At 38.1% G+C, this 25,395-nt stretch overlaps 1 protein-coding gene across 51 annotated transcripts in view; it reads right to left on the minus strand.

The window, feature by feature from the left end:
- Mlip (muscular LMNA-interacting protein) overlaps positions 1-25,395 on the minus strand; it is a 265,581-nt gene that overhangs the window by 78,210 nt on the left and 161,976 nt on the right. For 18 of the 51 annotated variants that reach the window (XM_087563704.1, XM_087563691.1, XM_087563700.1 and 15 more), the window contains 4 exons: positions 14,961-15,026; positions 14,796-14,879; positions 14,612-14,671; positions 6,768-6,812 (listed from right to left, as the gene is read on the minus strand). In XM_087563704.1, the coding sequence (XP_087419830.1) occupies positions 6,768-6,812; positions 14,612-14,671; positions 14,796-14,879; positions 14,961-15,026 (255 nt within the window). The remainder of the gene's footprint in view (positions 1-6,767; positions 6,813-14,611; positions 14,672-14,795; positions 14,880-14,960; positions 15,027-25,395) is intronic. The other 33 variants (XM_087563709.1, XM_087563697.1, XM_087563706.1 and 30 more) reach the window with 3 other exon arrangements.

The raw sequence follows: 25,395 nt of genomic DNA on the forward strand, positions 1-25,395 counted from the left end.
TCTCATCCTAAAACACTGTAAGAGAGTAGACAATTTGTAAAGAAACACTGTCCACTAATTTCACCTCTTCCCTCCCTTTATTCCTTTACCTTATTCCCTTCCTTTCTTCCCTCTTTCCCTCCCTTCTCCTCTTGTTGTCCACCATTTTTTCTTTCTCTCTTTCTGAGAGTCTTCTACCCAAGATTCACACAAAATAAATGTTTATAAAGCACTTTTTTATTTAATTAAGCTGTTGCAATAATCACAGGAAAGTTAAAAATCCCGTGATCATCCTGACATACTCCAGGAAGTGCCCATTCTCTCTCTTTTTTAATTATTCTTTTTATTTAATTTTACATTCCAGATTCTATTCCTCCCCTGTCCATCCCAGGCTGTTCCACATCCTATACCTACTCCCCACCCCCACCCCCCCACACACAGTCTCCACAACAATGTCCCCACCCCACCAGACCTCTACACTTCCTGGGACCTCCAGTCTCTTGAGGGTTAGGTGCAACTTCTCTGACTGAACCCAGGCCCCAGAGTCCTCTGCTGTATGTGTGTTGGAGGCCTCATTTCAGCTGGTGTATGCTGCCTGGTGGTGATCCAGTGTCTGAGAGATCTTGGGGGTCCAGGTTAATTGAGACTGCTGGTTCTCCTACAGGGTTGCCCTCCTCCTCAGCTTCCTCCAGCTTTTCCCTAATTTAACCACAGGGGTCAGCAGCTTCTGTTTATCTGACTCTTTGAACTGTTTGTTGGGTCTTTTAGAGGGCAGTCACCATAGGTCCCTTTTTGTGAGCACCCCATAGCCTCAGTAATGGTGTCAGGACTTGGGGTCTCCCCTTGAGCTGGATCCCACTTTGGGCCTGTCTGTCTCTTTTATACCATTCAATTCTCTGGCCTGTTCCCTCTATTTCTGTAAGAAAGTGAACATCTCATTTGTTATGTTAGTTGCTTGTGGTCTCCATGAGCATTTGCATCTCAGAAGTAAGGACCTTGCCATTGCAGTCACCTCCCTCAAGCCAGGGACACCTCAATGACGTGTACCATAAATAGTTGTCAAATCAATGAATAAGGCAGGAAACCGGACACAAGAGTCGGGAGATTCTAACTAGCTTTCTCACTACTGATGATCCCTGGATTAGGTTTGAGACTAGGGATTTAGTGTGTTTTGACGCTTGCTGGGAGTATCCTCAAGGGCAGCACAGTTCTCTCTGTGACCTTCATCCTGCCCTTGCTTTGTCCTCTCTGTGGTACACTGGCTGGTGAGCTGCCTCATCTTTTGAATGGAGTCTAGGACTATCTTCAAAGCTAATGAAACAAGGAGTCTTGCCATGCATAATACTGTGTACATGCCTAATGTCCCCAAGAGTGAAATACTAAAATTTTAGTCCACAGACTTCTCAAAGCTGTCCTGACAGGACAGGGAAGAAAACTAAAATGAGACTTAATGAAGTAAAAACTATTCGATTTGTACTTTGATGAAACATCATGTGTTTTATCCATTATGTTAAGTTTTCAAAAATGAATTATTGCCTTGTTCATTTTTTAAAAGTCAGAATATATTGTGTTTAAGACAGATGGTTGATGTAAGAGGACGGCCTAAAGCTAAACGGAACTTCTTATCCTAAAAGCTGTATTATTTTTTTCTTACAGTAAATGCATCAGCTGTCATTTAGTAATTACAGCAACAGCAGCTGTGTGTTGGTAAGTATCAGTTGTCTATAAGTTGACACCAAAAAACCAACTGATTTTATCTGCCATTATAAAAGGTCCTCTTCCAAAAGATATATCTATGAAAGATGTGGACATATTTAAGACGCCACATGTTTAAATGTTATGCTGTAAGAGAAAGTAAAAACCAAAGCTTCTTTCTCAAGAAACAAAATTTAAGATCAAGTATCTCAGTAGAATTAAAATTATATTCGTTCTACTCTAATCCTGAATTTGTTTAATGATTCACAGGTCACTTAAAATGACTCACAAGGTACAGAGATGGAAAATAACCTTTAACTAGGTCTGACAATAAAGAACCTTTTAAGTGCCTGGGTGGATGGCTTAGTGAATTAAATGATTGCCGTGAAAGCCCGAGGACCCCAGGCCTCACCTGTACCCTCGCCAGGCACAAGCTACCTGTATCCTCAGAGCTCAGGAGCCAGCGATCCTGGATCCAGCTGACTAGCTAGCCTGGTTGAAGTGTCAACCTCCCGGTTCAAGTGGGAGCCCCTGCTCTGGTAAATGAAATGGAAACTCCTGATAGCGACCTCCGGCCTCCACACCCACACAAGTGTAGTCCTTACAGACGAGTCCACATGCAAAAATAAATGCAAAGCTTAAAATAATAATTTAAAATAACCTATGGAGATTGAAGCATCCCTTCCAGAAATATTGCAGCTGCTATTACAGTAAGATGCCTCCCCAGGGTGTAGGTAGCTAAATGTGAAGGGTGGTCTACTCTATGAAACTGGAATAGTTGATGGGAAAGGTTAGCAAGAAAACTATTTCTTGGGGCCAGTCCTTATACCACAGAATATATATATAAATTACACACAAAAATGTATATTTTTAAATAATGATGTTGCCTGCAACCACTAAAGAATCAAGCAACTGGAATTATGAGGCCTCTAGTGTTCTAACAATAAATAGGTATAAGAGAAGGGAGGAGGCAAAAATGAAGGGGGAAGGAAGAGAGGCACTATCAGTTATGAATAACTCCATTGTGTTAATCATGGCTCTAAGGGCTGTTCACATAAGGACTATATAAACCTTAAATTAGTCAAATGAGGACACTATGAGCATTCCCTGTGAAAACGAAGGCACAGTAAGATAGAGTAAGTGATCCTCCTCAGAAGCAACGGTTTCCTTCAGGGTCTAGCCTACGAATGTCTCCAGTCTTCTAGAGCATTCCTCCAAAGGGCTTCCAGTAATAATGGAAACTGACAGCAAACGCTTCCAGGAAACGCTCTGAACCATGTTCCTGCCACATCCTGTAAACATCATTTCCCGAATGCGATAAAATTTAATAATTTCACTGAGCGTACTGTGCGCCTTAGGGAGATCCAAATGAAGGCAGAAAGGTGTGAAGTGCACTGATGGCATGGCACACAACCCACATTTAATAACTATTTATCCTCGTTAATGACGAAAACTGCAGATTAGAGAAAACAGCGCGTGCTGTAAAGGGAGTGGTTTAACGGTTTATTTTAAATTAGAGGTGTAGTACTTGCTAGGAAACTGTCTTGTCTGTAGCAGAATATGTTGGTGAGGAAGCAGTTGGGGACCGCAATCATGCCATGAGTGACAGGAATGTGTAAGGGTCTATGTGCATAACGTACTAACTAAGCCAGGCCAGCATCATTCGAGTGAAGCACTTGAGTTCATACCTACACGTCTGTTGGTGTAAGTATTCTTCCTTAAGGGATACAGATCGAAAAAGAAGAGGTCAAAATATCACTATTTGCAGACGACATGATAGTATATTTAAGTGATCCCAAAAGTTCCACCAGAGAACTACTAAAGCTGATAAACAACTTCAGCAAAGTGGCTGGGTATAAAATTAACTCAAATAAATCAGTTGCCTTCCTCTATACAAAAGAGAAACAAGCCGAGAAAGAAATTAGGGAAACGACACCCTTCATAATAGACCCAAATAATATAAAGTACCTCGGTGTGACTTTAACCAAGCAAGTAAAAGATCTGTACAATAAGAACTTCAAGACACTGAGGAAAGAAATTGAAGAAGACCTCAGAAGATGGAAAGATCTCCCATGCTCATGGATTGGCAGGATTAATATAGTAAAAATGGCCATTTTACCAAAAGCAATCTACAGATTCAATGCAATCCCCATCAAAATACCAATCCAATTCTTCAAAGAGTTAGACAGAACAATTTGCAAATTCATCTGGAATAACAAAAAACCCAGGATAGCTAAAGCTATCCTCAACAATAAGAGGACTTCAGGGGGAATCACTATCCCTGAACTCAAGCAGTATTACAGAGCAATAGTGATAAAAACTGCATGGTATTGGTACAGAGACAGACAGATAGACCAATGGAATAGAATTGAAGACCCAGAAATGAACCCACACACCTATGGTCACTTGATTTTTGACAAAGGAGCCAAAACCATCCAATGGAAAAAAGATAGCATTTTCAGCAAATGGTGCTGGTTCAACTGGAGGGCAACATGTAGAAGAATGCAGATCGATCCATGCTTATCACCCTGTACAAAGCTTAAGTCCAAGTGGATCAAGGATCTCCACATCAAACCAGACACACTCAAACTAATAGAAGAAAAACTAGGGAAGCATCTGGAACACATGGGCACTGGAAAAAATTTCCTGAACAAAACACCAATGGCTTATGCTCTAAGATCAAGAATCGACAAATGGGATCTCATAAAACTGCAAAGCTTCTGTAAAGCAAAGGACACTGTGGTTAGGACAAAACGACAACCAACAGATTGGGAAAAGATCTTTACCAATCCTATAACAGATAGAGGCCTTATATCCAAAATATACAAAGAACTCAAGAAGTTAGACCGCAGGGAAACAAATAACCCTATTAAAAAATGGGGTTCAGAGCTGAACAAAGAATTCACAGCTGAGGAATGCCGAATGGCTGAGAAACACCTAAAGAAATGTTCAACATCTTTAGTCATAAGGGAAATGCAAATCAAAACAACCCTGAGATTTCACCTCACACCAGTGAGAATGGCTAAGATCAAAAACTCAGGTGACAGCAGATGCTGGCGAGGATGTGGAGAAAGAGGAACACTCCTCCATTGTTGGTGGGATTGCAGACTGGTAAAACCATTCTGGAAATCAGTCTGGAGGTTCCTCAGAAAATTGGACATTGAACTGCCTGAGGATCCAGCCATACCTCTCTTGGGCATATACCCAAAAGATGCCTCAACATATAAAAGAGACACGTGCTCCACTATGTTCATCGCAGCCTTATTTATAATAGCCAGAAACTGGAAAGAACCCAGATGCCCTTCAACAGAGGAATGGATACAGAAAATGTGGTACATCTACACAATGGAATATTACTCAGCTATCAAAAACAATGAGTTTATGAAATTCGTAGGCAAATGGTTGGAACTGGAAAATATCATCCTGAGTGAGCTAACCCACTCACAGAAAGACATACATGGTATGCACTCATTGATAAGTGGCTATTAGCCCAAATGCTTGAATTACCCTAGATCCCTAGAACAAACGAAACTCAAGACGGATGATCAAAATGTGAATGCTTCACTCCTTCTTTAAATGAGGAAAAAGAATACCCTTGGCAGGGAAGGGAGAGGCAAAGATTAAAACAGAGACTGAAGGAACACCCATTCAGAGCCTGCCCCACAGGTGGCCCATACATATACAGCCACCCAATTAGACAAGATGGATGAAGCAAAGAAGTGCAGACCGACAGGAGCCGGATGTAGATCGCTCCTGAGAGACACAGCCAGAATACAGCAAATACAGAGGCGAATGCCAGCAGCAAACCACTGAACTGAGAATAGGTCCCCCGTTGAAGGAATCAGAGAAAGAACTGGAAGAGCTTGAAGGTGCTCGAGACCCCAAAAGTACAACAATGTCAAGCAACCAGAGCTTCCAGGGACTAAGCCACTACCTAAAGACTATACATGGACTGACCCTGGACTCTGTCCCCATAGGTAGCAATGAATATCCTAGTAAGAGCACCAGTGGAAGGGGAAGCCCTGGGTCCTGCTAAGACTGAACCCCCAGTGAACTAGACTATGCGGGGAGGGTGGCAATGGGGGGAGGTTTGGGAGGGGAACACCCACAAGGAAGGGGAGGGGGGAGGGTGATGTCTGTCCGGAAACCGGGAAAGGGAATAACACTTGAAATGTATATAAGAAATACTCAAGATAATAAATAAAATAAAATAAAATAAAATTAAATTAAATTAAATTAAATTAAAAAAAAGAAGTAGGTTATGTGCATATCTCAGTTTTTAAAACAGCATATGATATTACAAACTTTATTTTCATTTAGAGAGAAAATTGTTCGCAATTGCTCAATATTTGTTAACAATAGGGAAGAAATAAAATGTTGAATTTTGCATCTAAAAAAAAAAGTATTCTTCCTTAAGATTTATTTATATGTGTATGAGTGTATGTTTACATGCCACATGAATGCCTTCCAGAGGCCAAAAAATAATAGCATCAGATCCCCTGGAATTGTGGTCACAGCCACCTGTGAGGTACCACGTGGGAGCTGGAAACCAAACCTGAATGGTCTATAGGAGCCGACAATGCCCTCATCCCCTAAGCCATTGCTCCAGATCCCTGGTTAATTTTATTTTTCAAAGGCAGACACTGAATTACTTGTTAATCTAAGCACAGGAAAGCAACAAACTAATCATTCGATTAAACTGATAATTCCTTTGGACATGGACTAACCTCAATGTGTCAAGCATATGAGTTGACTGTTTCTTAAACACAGAAGCAGTTCTTATAAAAATAAACGTCCTCTAAGCTTCGAGAATTATAGGTACAAAGGGTAGGTGATATAGTTCTGTTTGTTTAGTTAAGTGAATTAGGCAATAATTCGTTTACAAAGGGATTCCATTGATATGGTTACTTGATGCTGTATACCTGACATATCTGATGTCCTATGTCTGGGACAATCATAGCATCTACCCCTTTCTGCTCATGAAGGGGTGAATTAGAATCATACGTTATAAATCGATGTAAAGCTGAGTTCCATTTAAGATGTGTACCTGCCTCCACTGAAAAACTAGCAGGCACAGCTAGAAAGATACTTACATATTTGGTTTCTCGACCGGCTGCTCTTGGATGAGTTGTAGGAGTCTGCATGAAAATAAAGAAAAATATGCATCTCAATAATTAGCGAACAGTGAAAGGTTCCGATTGTAAGGCAGCAGGCATCTTTTTCTCTATTGAGACTTTCCAACCATGAAGCCCACTGATACAGACAAAATCCCATTTATCTTTAAAAATTGCTCTATTAAATTGTCCCCTTTTGTTAGTCTCTTCCCAGCTGCTATTTGCTCATACTCTGGCAATTTCCCATTATTTATTGATAATGCCACCCGTGAGTGCCACCGTGCCTAATTACAGTTCATCTATCATTTTTGGCTGTCCCAAACTTCACTAGAAGTTCCTGTTCTGTCAGTTCTTTGACCTCTTATGTCGAAAGACATTCAGCCCATCTCAGTCCTTTACTCTGAAGACCAAACTCAACTTTACCTCCATGAATAATACGGAAGCTCTCTAAAATTTCAACTTTAAATTTCCCGCCTTCAAACTTCATTCTTCATGGCTCTAATACTTCTGCTATCGGTTATATTACAGTGGGATTTCTAAATTATGTACCCTCATTAACTTTATTCCGGTTCTAGAACCTTAGTTTACTATTAAGAAGAGATAGTTAATGTTCAATTAATTAATAATTAACATGAACTAATATTATCAAACCTCATGTTTAGTATTTTCATTTATTCTACCTTCCTCTCTTTATGTGACAAATCCACTTGTAAAACAAGAACAAAAATCCTACATGTGCTCTCTGATCCAGTTATCTCTTCTTATATCCTCTTATCTTCTTAAATCTTCTTATACCTAAGAAGTAAAATGTTTCTGTGGAACTCTTAACCACATCTTGGTTTCATATTAAATAACTGGCCATCATCTTCACCTGTGGCACAATCCATATGACTTGATAACTCCCCAATATTTTTTCCCTTAGGACTACTTTCTGAGATTACAGAAACAGATTTGAGCCCCAAGAATGGCCCAAAAGACTATACTTTCTCTTCATGATGGTTAGTCTTCATTGTTAACTTGTCAGATTCTAGAATCAAATCACTAAATATTCTAAGTGGTACCATGTTTGGGACATTCATGGCATAGTAATGAGGCTGTCAGGGCTCAAAGCAGAGTAGAGAGTGCCAGAGGACAAATCATGTTCAGAAACCTAAAAATAAAGCATCTGACGAGGACTTTGACAAATATTCTTGAGGAAAATATGTAGGTTTTAAACAAGAATTATAGAGGTATACTTGAACAGAATCTCTGTGTGGTGTATTAAGAACAGAGCAGAGAGGTGTTCACATAATAATGATGCTTCTGTACTGGTCAGCAAAATAGGATGACTGTTTAGAAGGACAGAAACCATGTAATAATCACATTCTACAGATATTTTAAAATTCTAGTGAAAAAAGAGGGGTTGATGGGACCAATAAAGGGAAAAACTCAAGCAAATGACAGAATGCTAAAATCAAATATAAAGAGGTGGTGGGTGTGATCACTTGAGAGAAAAAAGTCTCACCTGCATCTTCATCTGTGCTAGCTTGAAAGGTTTTTGGAGCTCTGAATGGAACAAAGACTAAAGAGCTGGGAATCTAAAACTCAAAAAAGCACTGGAGCAGAGGCATATTTAGGAAGTCGTCAACATGTATATAGTCTTCACAAGGCTGAATAAAGCATACCAAATGAATGGGCCACCTAGGGACTGATCTCCAAACGCCCCCACATTGGTCGGTTTGGTAGACAGGCTTAGACAGGTTCATTGTGTGGTGAGGTCCTGCGTTTTTTTCATCATAGTTGGGGATTTCTTGTTTAATCACACACGGTAGAAGAGATAAAAAGTTTCTCTCCAGTCTATTGCTTAATCTCATTAATTAAGAGTCTGTCCCCATGACCAAGTCACACTTTAAAAGCCCTCCATTATAATACCATCACATCAATGATTACTTCTACTTACTAATTCCCGGAGGAAGGAGTCAGACCATGACATTTTCCTTTTGAATCAAGATCTGATTGAATTTTCCTGTAGCATCTCTAGTCTTTTGTATAACCAGCACTTCATACTCATCCAGCATGAGAAGCCCCATCAGCACAACATAATCTTGTCATTCCAAGTCTCAAAAATCAAACAAGAATGTCTTCCTTGATCCCATTATTAATCAGCTTATTTAACTTCTTCAAATTAATTGCAGGTGCTATTTAATCTATAGTTTTTGGCTGTTGGCATTTATTTATTTTGCCTCTACTTTCTAACAATATTTTGTAACATCAGGGATAAAGCAAGTAAAGGAGCATACTCTGGGGGTAAACTGTGTCACCAGACTCCTTTGTATTGGCTGCAGAAAGGGAAGCAGCTTACTACATAATTACATGGCCTGATAGTTTCTACACGTTCTCTGCTGAACTCTTTCTTAGTGATGACACCCAGGGCAATACCTAGAAAAGAGCTGTAAGCAGAGGGTCAGGGGATCAGGGTGAAGTTCAGCATCTTACATGGACTTTGACTTATCTTACAGGGAAAATGTGTAAGCTTTGGACAAAAGCATAAAGGAATACCCTAACAGGATCTCTGTGTGGTATATTGAGAACAGAGCAGAGTGAGGCCCCCCCTAACAATGATGCTCCTTGCTGATCAGTGAAATATGATGATTTTTTAGTAGCACAGAAGCTGCTGTCTGGAAACTTTGCATTGGGGAAGATGGTACCTGAGAACATTTGCATTCTGACGTAGACTTTCCCTTTCCTCTGAAAATAGGGGTAGAACCTTGACAAATTGGTAAATTCTAGGGCTGGGATTTATTATTGCTGTTCTAGATACACAAACACCCACATTACCTATAGAACTTAGAAAGTGTAAGAAGATGTACAAAGACACTAGACGAAAGGTCGTAGACAGTAACAGCAGAGATACACAGTATGAAATGCACTCCTAGACACCTATAGGAAAAATTAGTAATGTCATATTCAGAGTCAATATTCGAAGTACTTACAATGCCAAATTGAAAATGGTCACCTTCTTGCAGTTACAAATGTCACGGTGACAAAACACTTTATAAGAAGGAGAATCTAGGCAGACAGAAGTCAAAGAGAAGACCTACCATTCTATTTTTAGCAAAATTATGATTTTAATTACATTACTGAGACAGAGAGAGAGAGAGAGAGAGAGAGAGAGAGAGAGAGAGAGAGATCATAGCATTCACATAAAAGTCAAAGGACAACTTTCAGAAGTCAGTTCTCTCCTTCTACCGTATGTGTTCTGCAGGTAGAACTCAGGCCACTGTACTTATGACACAATATCTTTATTCACTGAACCACATTATCAGCCCAGGAACTATGCTTAATTGAAAGAACAAAAGGAAATTGACTTTTCATAGACGAAGTTCACAAAATATACACAATTAAATTAGGTTGAATCCTTTACCAGCACAATTACAAAAAACAAAAAATACTTAAAAAACTAAATAAAGAAGAAATTAAAAAATATATACATATAGATTCAGACACCACTCCAAAATATACTAACAAATAGTGTGTGTCTATATGTTTGGCTTGATTTAACAAAAAGTATAAAGTGAAAAGTATTGTCTCATATAATATTGGAAAAGACACTTAAGGGGTTTTTTTGAGTTTTACATAAGCCCAACTGTAGTAAATAAAAACCATTGTATCTGCCATGAACACCAGAGTATTGGAGTTCTTTTTACGTGTACCTAAGCTCTGAGGAAATCTTTTGTATCTGACCAGTGATTGTCTGCTGAGATTCATGGAGCTGTGTTTCTGAAGAAGCTTCATGACCGTGCATGACCTCAGTTACCAAATACTCCCAGCAAACCTGGAATCCTTGTATTCTTGGGCACTGCAAATGGTACACAATAAGGACTGAACACTGTGAGGGTCATGCATTCCCTTCAGTGAGTACATAGATCAGACCAGAAACTGGTGTGAGGAACAACTTACTCTCAAATTAGTATTTTTATAACAATCAATAAATACACTTCTGCAAAGCTGCTTTGAGTTCAGTCCTCTTAGGCTGTTCCTCCACCCTGTTGCTGACATCATTTATTGTCTCTCTTAGGTAGTCCAGAGTGAAACAGTTGATCAACATTTGGTGCCTACCATGGTGTTCAAATCCACAACCCTGCAACTAAGATTCTCATGCTGAACAGACTAAGTTAGCAGGGCAGCTTTCCAGAAGTTATTGACTGTTACACTAAATTTAATTTTATAAGTCATTCCTCATACTAGAATCTCTGATATGATGTATGTGCTGCTTGAGGGATCGAGGGACCGTGTTACCCACACACTTCTGAGTCCTTACTGTGGAGTTTTCAGTGTGAGATCAGCATTATAGATGCTGGTGAAACGGTTGAGACCATGGATGGGTGACACTAGACTCAACTGTGATGACGATAGTGCAGATGCTTGCCAAAACGGTATCAAGAACTGGCCAGATGACTGGACTTCTTAATGCTGTAGTTATGGGGATCATTGTGGTAGCTGCTGTTTGCTGTTATAGCTGAACTGATACTTCATAAAGGAATTCAAACTGCTGATTTTATTAAGACCTGTCATAAGCATCCTGTAGAACTTTGGGCCCCACAGAATGAAATAGATGGTGAGGTAGTTGATGAAATAGCTGGTCTGAGATAAGCTGTAATGCTAATTAGAAATCAGTTGAGTATATTAGAAAAAAACAAATGAGATTTAAATGTGGTTGGAATTTCCCTCTTACTGTATTAAACCTTTAAAGTTTAATGGAAGCAAGTGTGATTGAGAAAAGGTTAAGATGCGTTTAATAAATCAGTTTCATTCTTCCCAAATGATTCACGATTTACATCAAGAACTTTAGGATACTTTCTCAAAAATATTGTTTGATATGACTCGAATGGATGCTGTGGAGAGCCTTGCAGACACTTTAGCTTCATTTAATCCTATGCATCATTTTAATAGATTTCTTATTCCAGCAATTGTTACAGTTGTTTTTGCCATAATAACTTTACTAGCTTGGAAATGTATTCTGGCTTATTTATGCAAGACTGTGCAACAGCATGCTAGGCTTATTTACTTTGAGGATGTATAACCTTCAGCACAAATATAATCCTCAACATAATTAAATATAGCTTAAACAAAAGGAGAACACGTAGTGTGGAAATTAGTAAACCTTGTATCTGGCATGAACACCGAGTGCTGGGATTGTTTTCAGGTGCACCCAAGCCCTAGAGAAATCTTTTGTATCCAATCAATGATTGCTTTCTAAGATTCATAGAGCTGTGTTTCTGAAGGAGCTTTGTGGGTTTTGCATGACTTCAGTCCCAAGACTTCCTGGCAAACTTGAAATTCTTGTATTACCGAGCACTGCAAATAGTATACAATGAAGACTGAGAATCACGTGAATCATGTGTAACTATAGTCAGCACATAAATCAGATCAGGGACTAGTATGAGAAATAACTTACTCTAAAATTAGCTTTTGTATATCAATAAGTAATGCTTCTATAAATCTGCTCAGGTTCATTCCTCTGACGCTCTTCCACCCTCGAGTGTCTGTTTTTCATCGATCATCCAGTGTGAAATGCTTTACCAACACTCAGCAATCACTCTTTGTAATGTGTGTGCAACCACAAAAACAACAAAATATAATATACAATTTTCTAGTTATTTTTTCAGTTTTAAATTAGTAAAAGTCAAGTTACCAAAAGGAAAATAAAAATTAATCAAAATATCACAAAGAACAAAAATATTTGTTGAAAATATTAATAGTAACAGAAGTCAGTACAATATGACAAATGTTACAATAAGTGTAAATGGCTTAAATTTCCAAATAAACATGATCTTACATTGTATAGAAACTGATATATATATATATATATAGATATAGATATAGATATAAATGTTTTGAAAGAAAACTGGGCAAAGGGACACAAAAAGACAAAAGATAAAAGTATAGAAGACACATGTAGAAAAACACATCTTAAAATGGTAAATATAAGGTTTCTTTATCACAGAAGAAAGTCAAGTTCAAAAAGGATTATATTCTAGCAAAGTTATAAAATTTTAGATTTGAGCATGATCTTCCTATAAACATCAATAATATAGTTATAAAATGCACAAGTCAAATTTTATAATGCCTCTTGTAGACATTTTTTTCCTTCCTCCTGGTAGCAAGAAACAATTCTATTCTCTTACATTACACACTCTCACAGCTTTCATAATAGTATTCTGCTCTGATTATCCTCTTAACATAGCCTTTATACTATGTTTGACTGACTCAACCTCTACCTATCTATGATGTTTTGCTCCTTGGAATTCTATACAGTCTCACAATATATGCTATCCATGTGTCTCCTACTAGCTGCAGACTGAAGGACTCCATTCCTACAATTCTCATGCAAACACTATCTAAATTACCACACCCTCTCCATATTATCGTCCATTATTCTGCAACTATGTCACTGTGCCCTAAGCAGAAATGTATAACTCATTCATGGCTTCTCCCCTTTATTGCTCATATGTGAATTATTGTCAAGCCCCAAACACATTTGCTTCTCTATGGCTCCTTTGAATCTATCTTTCCAGCTCACCATCAGTCACTGCACTCCTGACCACCTCAGTAGCCTCTTCCCAGCAACCAGAATGATCACTTTTATTTTCTTATATTTTCCTTCACTTCCAAAGTTCATACCATAACAAATAGATTCTCCAACTAGTTTTATGCTGTTTGTCCCTGGTTCATGAAATTTCAAATACACTGCCTTTTCAACATCCTCACATAAATAAGTCATGTTGCCTCAGGAAATCCATATATTATTATGCCTTGGCCTAAAGATATTATCACTGGTCTTTCTGACTCCACATGTGGATCTCAGAGTAAGCTCTATCTCTTCTTCCACAACTGTAATAAAATCCCTAGAATTTTCACCTGGTTTTACCTTTATCTTTCTAGTTCCTCAAAGCCCAAAACCATAGAATGAACATAATAGATACTTGAAGCAAATACCACCAAAAAAGCATACAAAAAAATTGTGATATTTATCTCTAATGTTGCAACTGAAAATGAGGACTACATTCAAAATCTTCTCAGATACATAAGATCCCATTGTAAACAATTTATGCTAAAAGTGTATTCAATCAAAGAGAAAAAAACAAGGCTGTAAATGATAAAAAAACAAAATTCGTTATCCATAAAGGAAAAAAAAGTAGATTTTGAAATTGAGATGAATGGAGCTACATTAAGCATTGGAATGTATAAAATTAAGGAACTGTATCCTTTGTCCTAACAAATGAAAACAGCTACATTATGAAAAAAAACAAATATACAGCATAACTCCTCTGACAGCCTAACATCTCCAAAGTTCTGCTCGCTTAAGTCACAGATAAATAAAATCAATTCAATCGGTAAGAAGCAAAGAACTGTTCGATTAACACCCACATGAAAGCTACCAGAGTGTTTCTTTAGTCAATTTCATATCTACACTTCTAAGTATGTATAAATTACATTAAACTGAAGCTATGGTCCAAAATTAATACAAGGTAACAATTTGACATGTGAATCCACAAAATGCCAACATTCAATATTGAAAACCTGGAATATTGATTTTCAAACTGTCTTAAATTGATTCACAGCTGAAAGTAATTTTATATTGCATTTCTGTGATGACTGACCTATGAGCATACATGTAAACAGAAGCAAAATGTATAGTAAACACTATGCTTTGCAGTGTATACCCTGATTGCTAGCTCCTAAGTTGGTTTCCTAGTTTACTGCTGAACCTTGAATGACAGTTTGAAATTATCTATGCAAAAATCGAACATTACAGTAAACTGTTATAAATATATACATACTTTGATTGTTTCAGAACCCAACATTGTCTGTGAGGGCCGTGAAGGAGAATCAGAAGAATGCTGGAAGAGAAAAGGCAAAAGAAAAGGGAAGAACAAGCCTGTGAGGCGTCGTGTGACAAGACAGAGGGAAATGAAGAAAAGCAAAGCAAAGGTTTGAATAGCACATTCTACTCTACAGCATTACCATAGACAAGGAGTCCTGCAAGACCTTATCAATGGTAGCACAGAGCTCTTCAGTTTGCTGCCTGAGCTGTGCAGGGAAACACAACTAGAAGAATGGAAACCAGGAACCGGGTTAGCAATGAATTGGGGGATTGCATATCAAAGCAGGGTATGCTGAAGTCATTACCTCCACTGGTAGGTCTGACACGCTGGCCTTGGAATTGCTTTCAGTCCTGGCTGGTTCATCTAGTGCCTAGTGATAAATGAAACAGTTCTCACATGAGGTTTCTTGCTGGTTACAATGTTGTAGTGCTATCCTTACGAAGAAGCCCTGGAAATGAATCTCAGTATTTCCAAGAAAAAAACTAATGGAATCATTTATTAAGATATTCTCAAACATGAAGACACATTTCACATCTGCCCACTTTCTCCTCTGAAGTCAGAGTCCCTAACATATGATGTAGTAATGATAATGGCAGAAGGCTCTCTTTAATTTTTTAGCCCTACTTTATATTTTCTACTTTGTTTTTACTCTATCTTTTAATTGTAACTAATTAATTACAACTTGTTTCTTATGTATCTTTGAATACAGCTAAAGCTTAAGTCCATGCTAGATAATGACAACATATTCAAAACCTTGGAGTTGTTGCTATAAGTTTATATTTTTCTTTGAATATGGATGGCATTATTCTGTGTATGTAAAAGGACTCATGATTCTGTTATAATCTCATAAATATTATATTCATTTAATTTAAAAATTTTACCATTGTATTTCTCTATTTAATGTGTGCCATGATGCCTGCATGTGTGGAGGTCAGAACAATAATTCTGTCCTACCATGGGTGTTCCAATGAGAGTTGGCTCTCGCTCAAGTTAATGGTCGTTTATAGTAGTCACTTTTGCTTCCTGGACCACCTCATCAGCCCTTCCTTTAGTCTTTGGCTTTAAACTTTGACTCCCTGATACTAAGTAGCAGCCAAAGTCTCTACTCACCTATTCTATACTATGTTTCTCATAAGTGATACCCAGATTTTATGAAGCAGAACTTGGGGTTCTCCTTAGTGGAGACTTCCATCATTCCCCCATCCCCCTTGAATTCCAGTTCCTCTGTGACCTCACATATTTTTCCCTAAATATCAAGAAGGTTTTAGATTTTTGCTAAATTTTAGCTATTTCACAATGAGTAAATAATGGTCTGTCTTGAAAGAAAATAAATAAAACCAACAAGCAAACTAGGTATAATTTTCTTCTTCTAAATATTACTCCACTGTAACTTCTTCCTTCCTATTCTAGTAACTTCACACGATCCTCTTTGCTTTTGTGATGGAGAAGTCTCATGTATTTTAGACTGACCTCCAACTCGTACGTAACAAAAGAGCACATTGAACTCCCAGTCTTCCTGTTCTACCTCCCAAGTGCTAGGATTATGGACATGGGGCCCCATGATGCCTAGTTTATCTGCTGCTAGAGATTAAACCCAGGACTGCAGGACTGTGTGCACACCAGGCCAGTCCTGTATTAGCTGAGAGATATCTACAGTAAGAAGTATCTTCCTGAGTTTGTGATTTGCAAAACAATTGCCCCGATGTGGACTGTCCCTCCATTTTCAGAAGCAAAGTAAAACAAGTTAATTTAATATTTTAAGCTCACAAATTTTTTAACACTGAGATTTTGTGAATTCAAATTTTAAACCCACTTAAAAATAGAATTCTTGCTAAAGGTTACTTTTTGCCTTCCCTAAGCAAATATCATTGTCATTTACCTTTGCAAATATGTTTTCTCATCCATCCTGTCCTAGAGAATTCAATGATTTAAAAAGTCTTTGTTTTGTAACAGTGGTGGAAATTCTGTTTCTGGCTTTCTCAGCCCAGTCCTTCTCTACTTTGCCTGGTTAACAATGTTTTTGGTAAATGAGTTCAATGCTTTCAGAATTTCATCAGAACCCAAATAAATAGTAAATACAACTTGGAGATTCCTCTTCCACACATTATTGTTGTCAAATGTTTTATTAGATTGAAGTACATTGTCAGTATTTAATTTAAAATTACCTACGGAAATGGTTATTTCATAAAATTCTACCTATTTCTACATATTTTATTACTACATCGAGCATTTCATGCAATGATTTTTTTTATCATGTTCACTCTCCCCCACCTTATTCCAGATACACCCCCTCCTCTACTCAGCCTCTTTTGTGACATTTTTTTTCTCCTATCAAGGGCAATTTATGCTGTCCAAATATACTTAGTTGTACGGCCTTCCAATAAGCATGGTCATGATCAACTTCTTAGGGGCTACACTGTTAGATAAAATTGACCTTCTTTCTCCTACAACTGACAATTACCAGTAGTTCATCACCTAATAATAATAGTGTACTTCATTCTCTATGCTAGCATTTGGTCTGCTTGAGCATCTGATGGGTTTGTGCATGCTGTTTCTCCTGCTGTTCATATGAACAGCTACCCTATTATTTCCAGAAGGATATGTTCCTTGTACTCATCTGCTACCTCTGATTCTTACATTTTTCCTATCCTCTTTCCCAGAGATGTCTGAGTCTTGAAACAAGGAAGGAAGGAAGGAAGGAAGGAAGGAAGGGAGGAGGGAAGGAGGGGGAGGGAGGAAGGGAGGGGAGGGGAGGGAGGGAAGGGGAGGGGAGGAAGGAAAAAGGGGATATGTGTCCCATTTAAGGCAAGCATGATGAATTAATTCACTTATTCTCTACACCTTGGCCATCTATTGCAAATGAAAGAGATACATCAATTTGTGGATAGACTGATAAGTCATTAGGAGTTAATTTAATACTATGTCCATTTAGCAGAATAATAGTAGTGAGTTATATTCTATGGTGTGTGACTTGTCTAACCTAAAGTTCTCATCCCAGTAATAATGTCAGTTATATTTGTCATTTTATGGAGCAGGTCTTAAATCCAATGTAGTTGATTACTCTTGTGACATTTGTGCTACTATTGCAGCAGTGGGCGTGTCTTATCAAGCATAATCATTATTGTATCTCACAAGATCCACAGCTGCATAAGACTGATGACTACTTCCCACTTCTATTGGCATGCATGTTCCAGTGGCAACTTCCAGCACTATGAAAACTATCCAATAGGAATGAAGCTTCTAGGTCAATAACAGCTCAATTGCTTTCTGTCCTATGACTCAGGTGTGTGATGTCTTCAGTATCAGGATTATACCTTCAAGTTCTAGAAAGCCAACAAAAGCGTTGGCATATACCTATAATAGTTTGGGGTCTTTGGAACCTTAGCGACCAACAATTTATTGACTTTTTGTCAGTCTGTGGTGTCTAGTAGTATTGTTGCCCTGCCTAAAGGGAGATCTCATTTTAAGTCTTTTAGTGTAGGAATACAGAAGCTTCTACAGTAATGGGTTTCCATATGACTTTTTCAAAAGCCTTTAGTGTATTTCGGTTTCCCAATATTCTCTCCTCTACTATGGCCTTGCCCCTTCCTTATCCTTTCCTAATCCAGAATCACTTTTAACCCTTTACTCCCATTTATCTTTTAAATTTTTGATCACTGACTCTAATGCTTCTGCTACAGGGAAGTTTCCAAGATACCAAGTCCTAATTCACTTTCAAAGTTTGACAATTCATCATCATTAAAGTCATTCAAAAATATGTGGAATGTGTTTGAAGGCAATTTATAAAAGGTTATGAAATATGATTAGCAAAGTAATTAGAACAAATGTCTTATCCCTTAAGGCAATAGCTTTCAGCAGAAAAAAAAATGATCACTTGCATATATGTGTCCTGGTATGTTTGTACACAGACAAATAAGACAGCTCTCGACTGGGATGGATTGTGCAGACTGACAAACCACCTGGTCTTCTCATCTGCATCCACTTCCTAGTCCTTACATCTTCACCGTTATTCTCATGCTATCGAACCCTGACTACAAAGTGTCTCATCAGCCGTGGATCCCTAGAAATCATTGCTCATCAGAATCAGTTTCTGTCTATTTTAACAGATTTAAAACTACTAGTCTTCACTAGTAGGCACTGTGTCTGGAAGGTATAAGATATGAACATGGAATATATTCCTAAGAGTTCAGACAAAGGACCATGAAAGATGAATTTCATCATTTATTTTAAGAGTTTCTTTTAATTTTTGAAATTCTAGTATAACTACATTTCCTCCTTTTTCCTTCCTCTAAGTCCTCCTAATACCCATTATTGTTTTCATTCAAATCCATGCCTCTTTTTTCATTATTATTATTATTATATGCATGTATCTATATGCATATATACTCCTAAATATAGCCTGATCAGTCCTATGTTACTTGTCTGTGTTTTCTGAAATGACAATTTGATACTGGATATGCAATTGGTATGTTCTTCCCTAGGAAAAACTGTTTCTTTGACTCTCAACATTCCTTATTTAGGAAAATATGGTCTGAAAACTTTTGTTTTCAAATTTCGCTTCTCTGTATCAGAAAACAAAATTGGGAAAAATAATAACAACAATAGAGAACTTTATGGTAATTATGTTTTTCCTTTATGTTCTAAAATTATGGTTAATCATAAAAATTGGAGCAAGGAAACAAAAAATTTCATAAAAACTAACTCAGAAAGTTTAATTTTCCCCCAATACAGTGTTTTTCCTCTGCTATTTAACCTGTAGGCAAGGAAGAGTACACAATGTGTGCACTTCAAGATATAACCACAGCACTTTACATATAATGTGTTTGGTCACAGGTAACCAAGGGATGAAGCCATAAAATAAAATGAAGAGTTATACTAAAGAACAATAACAAACTGTAACAGGAACCTTTGCACTGTCGAGATGATGAAAGGTCACCTGACTCCACAGAGACTTGTGACAACTATTGCAGTCCCTCTGGAACTGAAAGCTGCTTGTAATGTGAAAGCGGGAGCATCACCTGATCTTTTGAGAAAGCTTGTGTGGTTATTGAGCCACATTTACACAAATACATAGGAGAGGCCAGTTAGAGTGAGATACTGGAGGGTCTCCCAATTTACCAGATGCTGAGTCATGTATAATATTGAATCTATAATGGGTATTAGACTACTACACATAACCTTCACTGTAGTATTAGTTATGGGGAAAAGAAATTCATGAAATTAAATCCAAATTTGGCATAGAAGGCTGAATATGGCAGAAAAGCTTATAGCGTCCTTCAACATCCCAGAAAAGCATATGGCACCCCTTTGCTTCACAACAAAGCGTATGGCATCCCTTGACTCGCCAACCATGTGTGCCCATGCACTTCTTACTGATCATCTTTTCCCACAAAGACCCCCTTGTGTTCCTTGAATTTTGTATCTTTCATATTTTGTGGAATTGACTTGCTTTAGATTTCAATTTACATATGAAATTCCTCCTCATTGTGAAGATCTAAATGTCTTCTGATAACCTCACTCCAGTGCAAAATTTAGCCACTCCATGGTTAGGAATACATTTTGGAAATCTTAAAGGATATTGAAATGCTAGTTTTGGAGTTAAGTGTTTACCACTCATGCATGAGAATTATATTCATATCCCCCAGGAACTTCCATAAATTCAGAGTGAGTGCAGTGGTCCTCCTGTATTTCCATCTCTAGAGAGTGGAGACAGGGAACACTGAAAGCAAACTTGCTAGCCACACTAGCCATACTGGAGAGCTCTGAATTTGATTGAGAAACTTCTCCTCAAGAAATTAAGGTAGAAAAACAATAGAAGACAACTCCCAAAATCAACTTTGGGCTGCTCTGCTCTATACACACACACACACACACACACACACACACACACACACACACACACACACACACACATCAAAAAAGACTATTGCATCATTAGCGTTGTTTCAATTGTATCTCTAGCCTATTGGGTCTTTGTTCCACTGTGATCAAAGGATCAATAAAGGTATTGTGAATAGATTGAAGAGTAAACAGGAAAAACAGTTAAATAGATAGATGGCATAAGTAATATTATTATATTACTTATAATAAAACTATAAAACACTCATTAAAATACTATAGCGACACGACTTGAACTGTTTTTTATTCTTTTATTTATTCTTCTCTCATATATTACATCCCCATATTTTACACATATTACAGGTTCCCCTCCTTCCCCTTCCCACAGTCTCTCCTCCTCACTGCTCCTGTTTTCCATGGATCCATCCCCCATTTCACTTCACCTCAGAAAAAAGAAGGCCTTCCATGTATGTCAACTAAATATGGCTTAACAAGCTACAATATTCTCACATCAAGCTGGACAAGGCGATCTGGCAGAAGAAAAGGGGTCCCAAAGGCAGACAAAAGAGTCAGAGACAGACCCTGCTGCCACTGTTAGGGATATCACAAGAACACTGAACTACACAACCATAACATATATGCCAGAGAACCTAGGTCAGACCCATATAGACTCCCTGATCTCTGTGACCCCACTTGAGATCCAATAAGTTGGTTTTATAATTCTGTGGGCCATGTTCTTGTCATGCCCTTGATCTCACTGGCTTTTGCAATCCTTCCTCCCTCTGCTCCACAGGACTCCTCAGGCACTGCCTAATAACTGGCTGTAGGACTCTGCTTGTGCTCTCACCATAAACTGAGTATTTTAACAAACAAGTAAGAATGTTACATATTACTATTCGACGCTTTGCCATCCAAGTCCTTAGCATGTGATCAATATTTATGAAATAAATTGTTTCAGCCCAAACCAAATGAAGTCAATACTTCAGCCTGTGGAAAATTACCACAGGCAAACATAATTCTTATGCTACATTAAATACTGAAATACAGCCAATGAATGTCAAAATGCTCTCCTAAAGCTATACGAGATGATAAAGATTAGGAAGTAAGGCTATGATTTTGGGATAGTCTAACTGACCACACTATGTTAAATAGAAGGCTATTAAGGCAAAATGTCCTTGAATTTTATTAAAATTTATTTTTTAATTGACTATGATGAGTAGTTTGTCAGATGCAACATCTTGACTCAGTCCTAATAGCCATAGAATATAGCTTTTATTCTATGATACATTTATTTAAAAACATTTAAGCCTCCACTTAAAGATGCTCTTAGAAGAGCATGTAGAATTATACAAATGCAATTTCTGTAAAGATCTACAACTATTCAAAGTATATTCCTCTCACTTGGCATGTCTATGAACTTCAAAGTCTGAGGAGCTCTGTCTTACTTGGTGTTATAGCTCTGGAGGTTGAGAGGATTCGATGCCTACTCCTCTCACACAGAAGGCTGTGTGCTATTTTTAGCTGTTGTTATTGTGTTTGTATTTTTAGTTTTTTATAAACTTGCTACCAGTTTCAAATACATCCCATCAAGGCTACCTGGCAGGAGGATTCATATCTGACTTTTCTTTCAGTAAGAGCATCTGGAGATTGGTTCTTCCCTCCAGCCAGTGATCCTTTCCTTGTAATGTACTTGCCTCTCACAGCAACACAAGGAATCAGGATGTTTGTGAGCGCTGGCTTATTCAATTTTTCTTGAAGTTAAATTGTTTCCAATTCCCTCAAATATTTTCTCAAGAGGGAAAATATTATGTCATTCTTATTTTATGAGACTATAAATACATTTTAGCAACTAACGATAAAAGTATTATAAAAAAAAGAATCCAAACTCATTACCTCCTGCTCAGTATTTCAATGAATATATCTGCTCTTACTGCTGGAAAGAACAAATCTGGGAGAGATTGGATCAAGTCTGAGCTTCAGTTTAATCACAGGTCCTAGTTGTACTGCTTTGGGGGAGTTTATGAGGCTTCTCTGAACACCAAATTATTTACAGAGTTGTCAAGACCAGAGCTCTCACAACTGCATTGTCCAGTTGCTAAATGTCACCAGGTCTAAAATAACTTCCCTCCTAGCAGAAGGCCTCCTGTAACTATTCAGTAAAAGTACAATGTGGAGCTGCTAGTATTCTCATGCTAATTATGTTCCCTAAAAACCTGTTTGCAGTGTCCAGCAAGTAAGACACTGAGAGACCCTGCCCCTAGTTTGTTTTGATTGGTAAATAAAGTTGCCCATGGCCAATGGTTGGACAGGAAGACAGAGGCAGGACTTTTAGATTTCCCAGGTAAGAGATGGAGGAAGGAACAGGAAGGGAGAGAGCCACCATGTTGGGGAAAGAAGAGAGACACCAGGCCTGATATGGGAATATAGACAAAGAATATAGCCATCACGTAGATGTCACGGACTGTGGCCCAAGAGAACTGCACATTTGGGTCTAGGGCAGCAAAGACGGAATACAGTATTAGTAAATAACCAATTCAGGAATATGGGGGAGGGGTGGGTCAGCCATGTGGAGGTTAGGAAGTGGCCCAACCATTGAGCTGCTTAAGACATATAAAAATATAAAGGGTGTGTGTGTGTGTGTGTGTGTGTGTGTGTGTGTGTGTGTGTGTCCTTTGGGAACCCAGAACACTGGGGCAGGTAGTGAGAAATGCCTTAGTGTTATTTGGTTACTGCTATTCAGTGGGAAATATTCTGTAGATCCTTCTCCAGGGTCTAGCTCATTGAATTCTGCTGATCTTTCTATCCGTCATTTTTCTCAACTCCCCAGATCCAGCCCTTGTGTTATATCAAGTGCCCTAGCCTTGTTTGATCAACACTGCCTATACAATCCCCAGTCTCTAAGCTTCTTTCAGGACTTCCATGCCTGCCTCCTACCTACACGACTTTCCCACGTTGAACCCACTTATCCATTCAGCCAGATACCGACATCCTTCTCCAGGGTTTAGCCAAGTGAATCTTCCTGATCCTTCTCTCCATGCATCCTTACCAACCCCAACTCTACTTTTAAACTCTTGTCTTGGACCCAGATGCAGACCCTGAGCATCATCCCAGTCTTCCGTATCCACCTGACTTCATTCCACCTAAGCCACATCCAAGTCATGGACCCAACGTAACCTGCACATGCTGTCTTTGCCTCCAAAATGCTTTCTATCCGTATCAGACATAGGACAAACAAAAGAAGTTCACATGTCCAAATTTCATCACGGAAAATAAAAGCAATATGAAAGATCAAGACAGTATCTTCCTTCCAACTCCACCTTGTGCCAGAGGAAATTAACTAGATAAACCCCGAGGATACAAAATGTAAAATAACAATCATAATTTTATCAAAGAATTTAAAAAATTGAAAGACACTGACAGCTCAATGAGCATGAGGAGTTTAGAAAGAGAAAACACCTGAGACGTGCACAGTGAAACACAAACCTGGGGCTAATGGAGATGATGAAAATGAAGAAAATTTAGTGTATGAAGACGGAATTCAAAAAAAGATAGAAACCCCTAAAGAATACTAAAGCTAAACTTAAGATGTAATTGAAAAATTCAAAAACCCACCTAGAACACTGAAAGTAAAGCTTTACAAGAAGGCTGAATCAAACAGAACACAGAATAATAAGGCTTGAAGACAAAGTAGAGGGTCTAGATAAAATTAGCAAAGAATATGATTAAAAACAATAAAAATAGCATACAGAAAATGTGGAGTTCCCTGAAAAAAACTAAACTTTAATTATAAGAATGAATGAAGGACCTGGGTTCGGTCCCCAGCTCCGAAAAAAAAAAAAAAAGAATGAATGAAGGAGACAGATTTCAGATAAATAGTATATCCCACATTTTCAACAAGACTTCAGAAGAAAGCATCCCCAAACTTAAAGAAAGACACAGCCATACAGATACAATATGCACACAGAACATCAAATAGACAGGACCAGAAAAGAAAATCCCCACAGCACACTACATCTAAAACACTAATGGGGCCATTCCTATTCAAACTGTGACCAAGGGCAACAAAATGGCTTGAGTCGTTGGGTGGTCTTTAGCACAGCTCTCACAGCTCAAGGGACGGTATTCTGCAGCTGGCACCTTTTCACTTGGCAACCTGCGACTTCTGGGATGAAAACTGTCCTCTTCGTAGGATAATTTCAATTAAAGTATTTTATATTCATATATGTATATGCATATGTGTGTGTGTGTGTGTGTCTGTGCGTATTATTTACAGATGGAATGTTCTTACTCATGGAAGTTTGTCTCAATTCCTTTCTACCACATGGAACATAGCTGGAAGGCATCCTGACAGCATCCTTACAGTACTGTTTTGGGAGCCATGCTGAGGCTTGCCTTGACAATAGAACTTACGTGTAGAACTCAAGTCTTACATGGTTCAGCAGTTAACCCTCTCCCAAGACACATTATATGCACAGTATGTTTTTATGCCTGGAACACTGTATAATTGGCAAACAGAATTATTTTTGGAAAATAAATTCAGGAAGTTAGAACTCATCCGTCCTTTGTAATGAGATGTTAAGCTATCAGTAAATTATGGGATCGGCTTCAGCTCTATTACCTAATTTTTTTTACCATGGCTTAGGAAAAGATAAATTTAAGGCATATTTTAATGAGTTGACTTCAGTGTGTTTTGTTTGGGCTCCCATAAGTAATCATTTCTCTCAATCATATGTGAGAATGGAATACCAATATATATGCCATCCGCTATAAACATAGTTTATATTCCCATAGCAGGATACAAGGCAGCTATTTTGAAGATCACAATGAAAAACTATTGTGTAAAAATAGTAAAGCAAAAAAAAGAAAAGAAAAAATAGTAAGGGAGAGATTTAGTTTATCCT

Source organism: Rattus norvegicus, chromosome 8, assembly GCF_021556685.1.
Source record: "Rattus norvegicus strain SHRSP/BbbUtx chromosome 8, alternate assembly SHRSP_T2T, whole genome shotgun sequence".
NCBI classification, from domain to species: domain Eukaryota; kingdom Metazoa; phylum Chordata; class Mammalia; order Rodentia; family Muridae; genus Rattus; species Rattus norvegicus.